General features: G+C 40.5%; 1 protein-coding gene and 1 non-coding gene across 2 annotated transcripts in view; one reads left to right on the top strand and one right to left on the bottom strand.

Annotated features, from left to right (window-relative positions):
- slco5a1b (solute carrier organic anion transporter family member 5A1b) overlaps positions 1–13388 on the top strand; it is a gene marked incomplete in the record, with an annotated part of 195945 nt that overhangs the window by 14052 nt on the left and 168505 nt on the right. Inside the window, 1 exon segment of the mRNA XM_035671467.1 lies at positions 3830–3943. Coding sequence (XP_035527360.1) covers positions 3835–3943 — 109 coding nt within the window.
- trnas-cga overlaps positions 13367–13388 on the bottom strand; it is a 92-nt gene continuing 70 nt past the window's right edge. Inside the window, exon 1 of the tRNA in view lies at positions 13367–13388. This exon is cut by the window's right edge and continues 70 nt beyond it. This is a non-coding gene — a tRNA (tRNA-Ser).

Genomic DNA, 13388 nt, shown 5'->3' with positions numbered 1-13388 from the left:
TCACGTGATCGCATGATTATGGGATCCAGCAAATTCAGCAACGCTGCTTCCCCCTTCATCTTTTTCTTGACAATATCTTGGAACAAATCTGACCTGATCTGCCCAGGAGGGATTCATATTCTTGCTCTAAGGCACTTAAGCAGGGGGCAACACAATGCTCAGACCCATTAAGTCCTGGTGAGGAACAGCCTCAGTCTCTCCAGAGCCACTTGTAACTGTCGTACAATAAGGTATTTCATCATATCATGGCAAAGCTGTGTCGTTTGACAAAACCATTTATCTTCGTTTCACGCATAATTTGTTCAGAAACAAAAAATAGCTTCAAGCAAGCAGAAAACTTTTGTAATATTAAGGAAGTTTGTGTAAATTTGACAATCTCCAGATGTGATTTACAGTTTTATATTTTCAAAAAAGCAAGCTGTCTCCTCTTTTCTCTAAGTGTCTCTCCCTTTGTATTCACTTACCTCACCCTTCCTCCTACACCCACAGCACATCATTTTCTTCCGTCTCATTTGTAAACAACAGAATATGCACTCAGTGAAACATTTGAGAGTAATTACAGCAGCGCGGACCAGCCGCTGGTCATCCTTAGCTGCCTGTTAAATGGAGCTTGCAGTTTGATTGAAACGACCACAGTGACGCAGAGGCTATTTATAGTCAGGAGGCCTGAATTACCATGTAAAAGGGCTTTTATGCAACATACACGCTCTCCCACATACATGCACACACACATTCATGCAGATATGCAGTGCGAGGCAAGAACAACAAACGGGGAAAAAAAACGGCTTTCCTATTTCTAGCAAATTTTGCACCCTTCGCACTTTTACCATAAATAATGTATGTGACAACATATAGGATAATAAGAATGTATTGCAAATAATTATAGTTTAAAGCATATAACACAAACAATCTTCGAAATCACATTTATGTGCAACTAATTTGCAATAGCAAATACGTTTTAAAGGAAATGTACTGCCGCCCAGATTATGTTTAGATTGATATAATGAGGAAATTAAAGAATCTGCCAAGTCGCACAAATGATGCAACTGAACTCATCACTATTCATTTCTTTTTCTGCCCAAACATCCAATATTGGAAGACAATATCTGCCCGTAGTGACTAAAGCATTATTCAACTTTCAACTTTCAACTATTTTCAACGATTATGCTTAGTTACTCGCAGGTTAAGGAAAGATTGTGGTCTTGGTCCAAAGTGACTTGAAGCACAAGACACAACTTTAAGTTTATTTATATTCAACTTAAATCACAATCCTTCTCAAAACAGAAGTGCTAAACTTAACTTCTGCCTCACTACAACATAACTGGGAACAATTCAGTAATATGTAAACGACGTTTTCATACACAATTTAAAATCAAGAAGGCCTCACGACCACCATGAAGCTTAGACGACCCCTAGTGGGAGTCCCGGCCTCCCAGGTTGGGAACCACTGTTCTTGGAAAATACTTATATAAATATTTCTTATTTTACTATTTCACTGTTTGTGTTTTGGTGATATGCATCCAGTCAATGTGTGTGGACATCAGATGGTTGACCCCTTGACATTAAGAGAAAGCTGAATTATCTCTAACACAGTTTATTGTTGGTATCTCAGACTTCGCTCTTACTGGGATTTACGACTGAGACAAAACAAGAAATAAATGTGTAGCTGTGTTTGCGATGCAGCGGCACGTTTTCAGAATCTTGGGGTGATTTCTCAGCCTCATCAGAGTCCTCAGAGTTTCGTTCTCTCCACTACTGTAGATCAATAACTGCTGCCACTACTACTAAAACAGCTCCAGGCATCGATCGAGCTGTCCAAGGCTGCAGGCAGCTGCGATGTGAATTCTATTTTTAGGTGGACGTTCCCTTCAGAATAAAAGGTTGAGCAAAGGGCCGGAGGATATGTTGTGCTAAGCTCCAAATTTAAGATGACAAGTTAGCTAGCTCTACCATTCCAACAAACATTTGGGAAAATAGAAACTGCTAAAAAACAAGATATATTTGAAAATATATAGAATATATCTGTTCTGTGACTCTTTCTGTATAAAATTATAGCACTTGAATCAACCGTGTACTTGTAACAACATCATTAGTCGTTATTTAGGACTTTTGTGGACCTTAATGGTCACTGCCTCAGGCTTTATTGTGTCACATGGAAAAATCTGCTTTTGTAAAATAAATCTCAAGGAAGTAAACAACTTTATTTATATAGAAATGATCAAAAGAGTAGTTACGAGTAAGGCGGAACAATTTTGAAATATTACTGAAATCTCAATATGACCAAGTGTAATATGCAAAATGATGTAATTCTTTGATAACGGTAAGCATTATAATCAAGTACTGTAGTGAGGCCCTCTGATTGCTCTTGTGCTGCAGGCAGGTACAAACACCACGATAGAAAATTTAAACGTTGTCACATTTGAGCCCGTTCAGAGTTTATTACTTACAAAAGAGTCACTGCAGCACACGCTCACTTTTTCTTTGTGGTCTTTCAACAGGTAGTGAGAATATCTCTGTTTGTGTTTGTTTGACTCATCTTTCTAGATGCTTTCTCCACCCACGGCTTCATTTTCTGAGACATCCCCCCGCTGGCCTTTCCTACATCTCACATTAACACTGCCCACTGTGTGGCTTTTTGGAAGGAAGTAAGACTGAGTGTGTCATGAGGTCTATGTTTAGTAATAAAGTGATAAAAGGGTCCGGATATTCATGCAGATGGTTGAAAGAGAACTTTTGTATAATCTCCAGCATTTAGGGTTAGGTCATAACAAAAAACTGAGGATCTGTTCAGGTCAGACAGAGTCAGGGTGCTGCTGTTGTGTATGCGGGCTCACTGGAAAGGCTCTGCTACACTAAATGGAATGGAGCCTTCATTAAATGAATCTCTAACACCTGTGTTTACCATTTCATGTCAAAATGGCTGCTGTGAAAAAGGTCTATTAGGGATGCAAATCTTGACTTGCTCTTGTAATACACTGGATGTGTGTAACAGCTGCCAGATATATGAAATATAGAAATTCCCAAAGTCCAACCTGACAGATACACGGTAAATATAAACCACAATGTTACTGTGGTTCATTATATTTGTTTCGGTGTTTGTCAGTGTGACATTATGAGTTCATTAATGGTTGACTTTTGAAAACTATGTTTCCAGTGGGTTTGTCACTAACCTGTCGTGAATCGACCAGGTCATCATTGTGTTGTTGACCCAAGGTCCTTATTGCTCTGATTACTGTGTGCTGCCAGTTAATGAGTTAATACCAAAAGTGCAGAGAATTAGTTTAATAGTTTAGTTGATTATACAACTTTGAATGTCAGAGTTCAGCTAAATTCTACTTCACGGAAACGCTTTGTGCTGATTCACTTCTCCTTCATGAACAATTCCTCTCATAGCAATTATTCAATTTAATGTAATGTAGTGCAGTGTGTGCTGACAGAAGTGCTGATATGCCTGTGAGAGCAGTACAGTGTGGCTGTTCATCACTGTTAGTGTTTAACCTGGACCACCAGCTTTCTCGAACCATAAACAGGTGGTTTTATTTGCTAAACCCAGCATGTACAATACTCACTCTTTTATTTGAATGTGCACTTTTTATTCTTTCCTCGTTGTTAACTGTTCAACTTCCTGATATGTTGTTCTGATGTCTCCTGTGGTGTTGTTCACACTGTAGACTTACAGTACCTACCACGCTATACAACAGACTAACTTCAGACTCGTGGTTGTATGAACATTAACATGAAAGGTTGATCATATTTAGCCCTTTGAAGTCTGTAATGCTAAATTTGACAGCGAGTTACATTCTTAAAGTGTCTGCTTGTGTGTTGGCAGATGGTATGTTTGGAAGGTGTCAGTCTGTTCCGGTGAAGGAGGTTTACACCTACGATGTCTCCCCGTCTGTGGTCCAACGCTTCAGGACACTGCTGGAGAAACTCTCTAACAGAGGTATACACACACACACACACGCTGACCCTTCTTAACTCTCTGGCTGGCTAAACTAGCAGCTATAAAGATTGACGTGTATTAGTCTAACTAGTTATGCCTTTTGATAATATTAGCCTCAAGTCTCAGTGCAGCAGAAAGGACGAGAGGCAGAAGAGCTCGAGGTGAGTCGACAAAACATCCAGCAGCAGAATGCCAGGACAGAGAGAAATGATGTAAGGAGCTTCAACCAGGCAGGTGGAGGCTATCAATCGCTCCGCTGATAAAGGCAGTGGAGGACAGTGAGAAGATCTTCACTCAGCCCTGATCCGTCCTCATCCAGAAAAGAAGCTCTGATGTGAAGCAGCAGTGTCAGATTCCCAGCAGGAAAACTGAAAGTGAGTCGAGTCCAAAGAGCCTTCAGGAGAAGCATGAGCAAGAGATCACTGAGGCTGAAGAGGAGAGACGGCTGAGATGAAGAAGCTGTCACAGCACAGGGACGCACCACACCCAGTTTCTACAAAATGACTCCTTACTCTTACAGTGTCACAGTCTCAGTGAGTCTACAGGGTTACCCAGCACCAAAACTCATCCTCTTCAGTACTGAGCGTATGGCAGTGGCTGTGTCAGAGGTCAGAGATAAACTACTGGATGTGCAGATGAGTGAGGAATGGCCAAAGATTTCACAGACAGTGACTGAAGTGGATGCTCTGCTTATACAACAACTGAGAAACAGAGAGGAATTCTTACAGTATGCACGCCAAAACACAATGGATCCCAATACAGCACACCCCTGGATTATGTTATCTAAGGGAAACAATAATGAACTCTAATTTTTTAGGTTTTCATTCCTCAACTAGATTCATTCATAACTATCAAGTCCTGAGTAGAGAGAGTCTGACTGTAAGTTGTTACTTCGAGGTGAAGTTGGATGCATTAGAATAGCTGTTGCATACAAGAATATTTGCAGATCAGGGAGCTATAATGAAAGTGCATTTGGACACAATGACAAGTCTTGGGCATTATAAATTCAGGCATAACAGCATCAGTACTACAATGTCAGTTAAGCCGACTTTCAAGGACGTAGGAGGAGTGTTCCTGGATACTGAAACCATGACTCTCCTCAATGTGAGGTGTGTGAGCTGAAGTAGACAGGGTGTTTTCTAGTGGCAATGGGTTAGATTCTGTTTTTTGATTTTTAATTTTGTTGTGTTTTTGTGATAATCACACGTTTGCATGCACCAGATATCAGCTGTCACTCAAGCTGTGTTGTCGTCATTGTATTATCCGTTGAGATTTGAGTTCCTGCAGGTGGCAGTCACAGCCTGGGGGTTATTACTGCTCATGCTAACAATGTAGCTGTTGGGCTGTTAAGTCCATACCAGAAATGTTATTGAATAAAATACTCAGGAATGTGTATATTGGCTGAATCAAGACTGCAACCTGCAATACAGACTAACCACAGAACAGAATTATGCTTTTACATGAACTGTGGTCTCATTGTAATCATATCTTAATCAATGAGGGAGAGGAGGAATGTTAAATTGTTTTGTTTTGTTTGTATTTGTATGAAGTACAGAGAATAAAAGTCTTTTTAGCAATTGGATGTCAAAAAAATTACAAATATGAGTAAAATTATATCAAAGTTTTTTTATATCAAAACCTCAAAGGTGCAAGAGAAAAGAAAAACTCAAGTGCAGTCTGCACCAGTGGAACAGAGTTTTTATTGAATGTAACTATATAATTTAAATGAAAGTGAAATCCAATTCTCAATTAATGAATGGATTTATAATAATAATAATAAGTTTGCTTGTTTTGGCAGACATTTGAAGCTGGGCTTTGTCATTAATGTTGCTCTCACAACACAAATGCATCACTGACACAATCCAGTTTCTCCAGTTGTTGATAAGGGAGGTGAGACTAGTCCAGGTTTATATAAAATCATTTCCCAGTGCTTTGACCTATTGTTCCAATTTTTCTCTTTTAATACTTTTATTTCACCTTAACTAGCTTTGAGATTTAAAACAAATCATTGTGTCACTCTTTAACCCTCCACCCTGTCTGACAGTATCACATACAGCATATGTTCTGTACGGGAACCTAAAGGAAACTTATGTGGGTCTGAACGCCGTTTGCCTGCTAAGCAGGAGTTAGTATCTGATGGGTCACAGGTTTGAAGAGATTAATTGGACCAATGAAACTTTTGCAACAACAACTACTGCATACTTACTAACTTACTTACTTACAGTAGCATACAGCAGTTCATCTCACAAAAGGCTGAACTAGGAATAGATAAATAATTTAAGACTTGAATAAATGTAAAATGTTGTTTAGGTTTAAGTCAGTGAAATTTTTTATAACGTGTGCAAATATTGAACCGTGATCAGTTGCTGCTTGTCACTTTTTCTGGTGTAATAAGCTGCTGTTATTGCACTGTACCACTAGAGGGAGGCAGAGAGCTGTGTGACAGCCCATTGGACATCTGTGAGCATTTCATCCACTTTCATCATGCAGGTTTGCTTTGAATGACAGAACCTGGAATACATAGGAAAAGAACAACTCTGTTGCTCTCCACAGTTTAGCGTTTTCATGACTGTGCAAGCTGAAGAGAGAATGATTGTTGAAAAGTACAACACTTGTTTTGTGAGGAGTTTACTCCATTTAATTTTTTCCCACCATCTTTTCTTTTGAGCTTGATTTGGTGGCCCTTCCTCCCTCCCCCTCTGCGAAACACCAAAATACAAACAAAAAAACCCCTGCTTCTCTGGTTTAATTTGCCGAATCGGCACACTGCGGGAGAGCCGAAGAAATATTCCGATTTCACAGAGAGGCGACAAGTTTGGAGGCATTTGTCAGGCGCTGTGAAGTGAAATGAATTATGCAAATGAGATGTTTGGCCCCGGCTGTCTGCAGAAGCCATTAGGGAGGACAAAACTCTAAAGACACTGAAGCATCTGCATTTCAGACCCTGCCAGTCCACTGAAAAAATAACAGTGTGCTCTCTCCTTATCTTCTTCTATTATAAACACACACATAAGCATCAACTCTTTCTTTCTTTCCTTCTAGTCTATGGAAATTCAATGGGCACTAATGTTCGGCACCGGTGTCCATGTGTACGTTTGTGGACAGTAAAGCAATAATTTGACCTTCTGGGAAATACGCTCATTCACTTTCTTGCTGGGAGTTAGAGGAGAAAATCAATACCACTCTCTTCAATGTAAAAAATACAGGGAGACTAGCTGTTTCCCGCAGGTTCCAGTCTTTATGCAATGCTAAGCTAACTGTCTGCTGGCTGCAGCTTCATATTGTTAGACAGATTGGCAAGGTAGCGAACAAAGTGTACTCCCCAAAATGTCTAACTATTCCTTTAAAGTAAACATGTAAAGGTTAGGTTTAACAGTGGGTCTTCTGTTCCTATTGTTGGCCATCGTTTCTGTCAGTTATAATCACATTGTACTCAAACTCAACCTCAAACCCAGAGAGTGGAAGAAACACAACCAACCAGCCGATCAGACAGGTTGTTTACCCATTCTACAGTGTTTGGAGACACTGGAAGTGAGAGCACTCTAAATGTAGGTAATAGTCCCTTGTTGTGTAGGAAAGTTGTGTGCACACAAATGAAGTGAGGCCTGCTTGAACTTTGACTTCAGCTCCAGTCCACTGCTACTCTCACACGACATTCTGCAAAATATCCAACGCAGCCTTATGGTGGTTAATTTAAGCCATCCGTGCTCTGCTCGCTCTTTTGCTGCTTTGCCTCCTGGGAAATCGCTCATCACATTTCATGTAACACCTCCATGAGTGCATTAACCCTTCAGGCTCTTCAGACTGCCAGCCCAAATCTGTTTTTTTTTTCATATCTAGATTGTATCCACACTGATATGAGAAAGTCCAGACAGCAACAAACTACATGAAATCCAACCACATTTGCAGGTGGATTGAAATGCAATTCCAATCGGATTTCTACAGATGCTTCTCACTCCAGATGCTTCGGCCGCTCATATCAGTGGAAGGGCATCAGAGCGGCTCAGCACAATCAGGCTGCTACTGTTATTGACACACAAATCCCATCTGATCCCTTGCAAATAACAGTCTGTCTTAGAGGTCTGATCTGCAGTCTGAACAAATCATCTTCAGACATAAAAAGAGAAAAGAAACTAATTCTCACAGCAAATGATTGGTATTTATGGCTATAAATAACTTTTGATCAATAAACAATCAGTTATCAAAATACTTATAATTGTAATAATTCACTTGATACTCAATTCCACATGACTGAATAAACTACGGTAATTACAGTAGATCAAAAGGTTGGCAGTTTGGCTAAATGAGAGTTTGTTTCCAACCTGTCTGATTGTCTGTTTTTGTCCTGACTCATTTTTAGATGTGTCTTGTCAAAAATCTTAGTGAACATAATGTTATTATTATCGATCGAAAAATTGCGTCAAAAAATAAGACCCAAGTTGTAATAATCTGGAGCTATCCTTCAACATATCTGTTGGCTTTCTCTCTAATGGCTTACACTTTTCAGACAGCTGTTGCTGCGATTGTGTTCGCCCCCTTCCATCCGCCCACACACACACACACACACACTCAGAAACACATTGGGCCCTCCTCCAACTCTCACAGCAAACTAAATACCCTGCAGATGTGAAGCCATTTAAAAGCCAAGGTCAGGGCAGCTATTAGCCCACAGCGACGTCCTCTTCAGTTCGCACACAACATCCAAACCCTACTTGACCTCCCTGTACCACCTTTCAGAGACTTTAAAGAAGCGATCTGTTGTAATATTATATTATCAAGTGTCTGTTTGTTTCCTCTGCAACAGTGATTCACTACAACTGTGTCAGTCGACCAAAAGCCATGCAGATAGTTTGGGATTAAAGATATGCACCTGTTAGATTTCTGCCTCCACCCAAGACAATAATGGTTGAAAGTTTTAGTTTGTGGTGATAAAAGTAAGGTCTGTGTCTGTCATCCAGAGTAGCCCAGATACTATTTTCTAGTTTTCATCATGTGACCTAAGTATGTAGTAACCCCTGCCTCTGTTCAAACGTTTCTCTGGCTGTCCATTGACTCCTGGTCAGTGACCTTTTCCAGTCGATGCTGTGGGCGGTTTTGGTCTACTGTAGTTTTCACAGAAAGCTGAAATTGTCTTTTTCATTCAGTCTCTTGTCCAGGGTTGAAACTTCATTGTTGAACTTCTGATGGAAAGTTGCATCAAAGGTGGCATCAAAGTCAATGCAGCTGAACCAGATATATATTGCCTACATTACCCACAGTGCAATTGGGCTTGATCCACTGTATGTTGCACACCGACAATCAAAAATGAAGTACAAGAACAAATACAACCTCATGCACCCACACACAGAGCTATGCTGGAAAATGATTTACATATTGTGTAGCTTTGACCATGGAGTGTAAGGTAGAGCAGTCAGTGTGCACATTTCTTAAAAATACACAAAAAGACAAGAAGAAGACAAACATTTGGAGCTGAGATGCCACAAACACCCACTAGAAGTTCACGTCAACTGCTTGTATAAGTTATTTTTGGACTGGTCATATCTTATGGGGAGTTTTACATGGACCAGACAAACATATTGTGTTGCTAAGGTGTCAGGATTGGTTAAAAATAAAACTTGTCACAACTTTTTTCCCTGCTAGAAGCCTTAATCTGCTCTCTCACCTTGACGCTGCAAACAGCAGTGAGTGTGGTTGCGCTTCAGGGTTTGGAAATTAGATTTACATAAGTTGATAAATCATCATGCCCATGGTTCTAATTACTGTGACTCTGAATATGGCCGTTGGTGGTTGCATAATTTAGTCAAAATGTGGAAATGGTAGAAGAGAAAACCAGTGGATCTGAAAAAAGAGAGAATGCAAAGCGAGCCAGAGCTTCTACAAAACAGTTGTTCTATTCTTTGTTAAGGCACGAAGGCTCTGACCTCTGACCTCCTCGCTGTTGTCTGCTTTTATTTTTGCCCATCTAGGAACTGAAGCTCATTATCTGTTGATCCTTGTGGATTAAAGTACCAGCTTCGGCCCTGAAAACATCCTGCTCCTTCGCCCCTTTTGCACCGCAGAGTCTCATTTAGTCAGCTGTTAAGATGTGGAAGCATCTCACTCAAAGTGCACTTGTACCACGACTGGCCGGCAGCCTCCTGCCCACATGTCTGTGGTCGATTTAGTCTGTGAGAAGCATAGAGTCACTCTGAATATCCTGGCAGGGGCTCCAACGTTTATTAACCTGTCGTGTCAGATGCCGTCTGTTCACCCGCCGCTAACGCCCGTTTTCTCAGCCACCACGGCTGCCATTAAAAGCTCCGTTTTATGGCTCTTTGATGGCGAAAGCTGGCCTGACACACTGTGCAGCTGTTAAAGAGAGGCTTGTGCCTGATCCGTGGCAGTTGGGGTCGTAATTCATTTTGCAGGGATCTAAAGAAGGTGTCCGGGTGCTGAAATGTTCTGTAACGAGTAGAACTGATTTAATTAGATTCACTGCTCATCAAGGCACAAGTGTAGATTCGATTGTTAGAAAATGTGCTGTTGGTTGACCGTCTAAAGTATAATGAGATGTTGGCAGTGGTAGAGTCTTGTTCAGGATGACTCATGAAAGGCTATCTGGGTAGAGATGGATATTTAAAGTGGCTATAATCAATATTTTTCTAAGGACAAGGTATCAAATGGCAATGTGAACACAATGTGCAAGCTCGTATGAACCTACAGAGAGTTATTACCTCGGCTTTATGGAGCATTACAGCGAGTTTCAGCTCATTGTTTAGCAACTTTACTGTTTTGGTTCGCTCTCACCACTCTCATGGTGTTGTTTTTGGCCCCAGCGGGCTGCTGTTTTCAGAGAAAAAGCTCTAAAAGCCCTCTGTACACTACCTGCTCAGCACCAAACAGCAGACAGATGCAGTCAGGTGAACATAGAGGAGCATTTAGCAGCTAAAGAGCCATTTCCCTCAGGAGTGTGTAGAGACCAAAAACAACTAAAAGAGGGTGAACAGTGTGAACAGTGGACATGTGCTTGTGGGAGTGTCTGTGTGTGTATTTTTATGACAGGGTAGACTTTGACTGACCCTTTAGAACTTACAAAGAACTCCACTTATTTCTGTTGTTTATCTCTCAGTCTCTCTCCTTTTACCTTTTTTTTAAAGCCTCGGGACAGGTTCAATTTTTTCACTCAAAATGAGACATTTTCGACTTTGATTGTGCAAACACATACGACTGTTGTATGCTTAAATTGTGTAATCTTGTAACTCTGATTGTGATTTTCATTTTTTCTGTTCAGGTGAAGGATTACATGTCCCTGATGGATACATTGACAAATGAAGACAGCTTTTTATTGTGTGCTCCTATTTTAATTGTGGACCTATTTATTCGATTTATACATTTACATTCATAGTATGAACCATACATTTTGCCAACTTGTGTATTTTACCAAAGTTCGTTTGGAATTGATCCTCTTTATTATTACCTTATTGGCTGTTTTTGCTGGGCAGCCGACTCCTCCTGCTGCTGTTAGAAGCAGAAAGATATAGATGGAAAACTACAAGTTTTGCAGCTTTAATTCACATCTGCAGCTCTCACATGTCACACAAATTAAGATATATACACAGTAGCATATAACACTAAACATACAGGACCTGCCGCCTAACACTATATAACAACAGCAAATCACATACTTATGTTAGCTACTGCAACTGCAACTCTTTATGTCATCATTATGTCAGTGTGACTTCCATGTGTTCAGTTCAACCAATATCATATCTCTATGAACCAATCATGTGGTTAACGTCAGAATTTGAAACCATATATTTCTGCTCTAAGGGTTCTAATCACCCAGCTCTCTCTGTATATGTCTTCAGCAGTTTATATTGTGTGCTTTAACAGAGTGTGGAATGTCATTTCCATCTGAAAACTTGAGATATTGGGTTTACAGCTGACAGCATTGGTGCTCTCGTTCTCATTTTAAGTGTGCGTCCTCTGTGCTGGACCCATACATCCTGTGGCATCACATCTGGAGCTGCAGTCTGTATTACTCGAATCTTTCAGGAACGTCATCGTTCATCTGCCAAATGCCTCGGTTCATGTTGTGCTTTGCGCGCCGCAGCCATATTTCCGGTAACATTTCGTTCCGCTACCCCATCTGGCGTTGGCGCCTGCTCCTCTGTTCGGTTGCCAAAAAGCTGTGTTTGGATGCATGTTAAGCATAAGAAACAGACGTGAATGCCCAAGCAGCTCATCAAACTTGTCCTTTTGTACACTTGCTGAAATGCAGAAGAGAATTTTTGCTTTGTCACTGATGCTCATACTCTTCACTTGCCAAGTCCAGTAAGTGCACAGGAATGTCTGCCTGACATTGGTACTGAGACAGTTTGACAACTAATAAAAATGTTACCCAGAGGAGAAGTGACACAAATGCCCAAACTGCTCATCAGTTTGTCCTCTTGTGCACTTGTTTCAACAGAGAAGACAAAGTTTTTTCTCAGTCACTGACACAGAATCACTCATATAATAACCGATATGAAATAAGGATAATCGATGCAGAAATGCAACCAATGATATTTAAATATTGAATATGAATTATCAGTTGACACAAAGTGAAGCAAAGTGTGTAGGATTTAGTGGCATCTAGTGGTGAAGTTACAACTAACTGAACACAGCTCGCGTCTTTGATGACCTGTGAATGAGTGTAAAAAAAAGCTTGTGGCACAATGCCCCCAGGTCTTTTTGCTTTCTACCACTAGGGGGCATAAAAGTTAAAACTAGCTTCATGACTGGATGACAGTGTGGGTCAGTCTCAACTATTGAATGGATCTCCATGATATTTTTTACAGACATTCATGGTCTCCACAGGATAAAGTGTAAAAATTTGGATTTATCTGAATTTATCTGCCACCTTCATCTGGTCAAAATCTTACTACTTCTGTTGATACCTGCAAATACCTGCAAAACTCATTCCCATCAGCCTCAGCTGTACTCTCTGTTTAATGCTAATTAGCAAATGTTAGCATGCCATTGTCCTAAACTAAGACAATGAACATGGTAAAGTGACAGTCGTTAGAGTCAGTTGAAGTGTGAATGGGTCTTAAACTGCCTGGGAAGCGATGTCAGGATTGTCTGCATTGTTAGTGGCTTATTTTCAACCAGTCTGACTACAGATCAGAGGTCAGTTTGGAATTAAATAATGTCGTAAAGTCAGATAAAGCTGTGAGTTGGGTTGGAACCATGCAGGGAGACCCCATTGGATTTTAAATCAAATGCCTTTACTGCTTTCCTTTGTCTTGGTTGACTGCCACACCCTAACCTCTCTAGGTTTGGTACTTCTTTAATCTCACCTTAATATATGACCATGATGTAAGTTAGCAACTTGTGTCTTTCACTGTGTAACATAAAGCCACAGCCTGCAGATGTTGAAATATTGGTTTTAAAGTTGCATACCGCTGTGAGCAGGATTTGAACC

This window comes from Morone saxatilis, unplaced genomic scaffold (assembly GCF_004916995.1).
Source record: "Morone saxatilis isolate NCDOM2014 unplaced genomic scaffold, NCSU_SB_2.0 Contig23, whole genome shotgun sequence".
In the NCBI taxonomy this organism is placed as follows: domain Eukaryota; kingdom Metazoa; phylum Chordata; class Actinopteri; family Moronidae; genus Morone; species Morone saxatilis.
The sequence above is the reverse complement of the archived record's forward strand: the minus strand, read 5'-3'. Positions and strand labels throughout refer to the sequence as shown.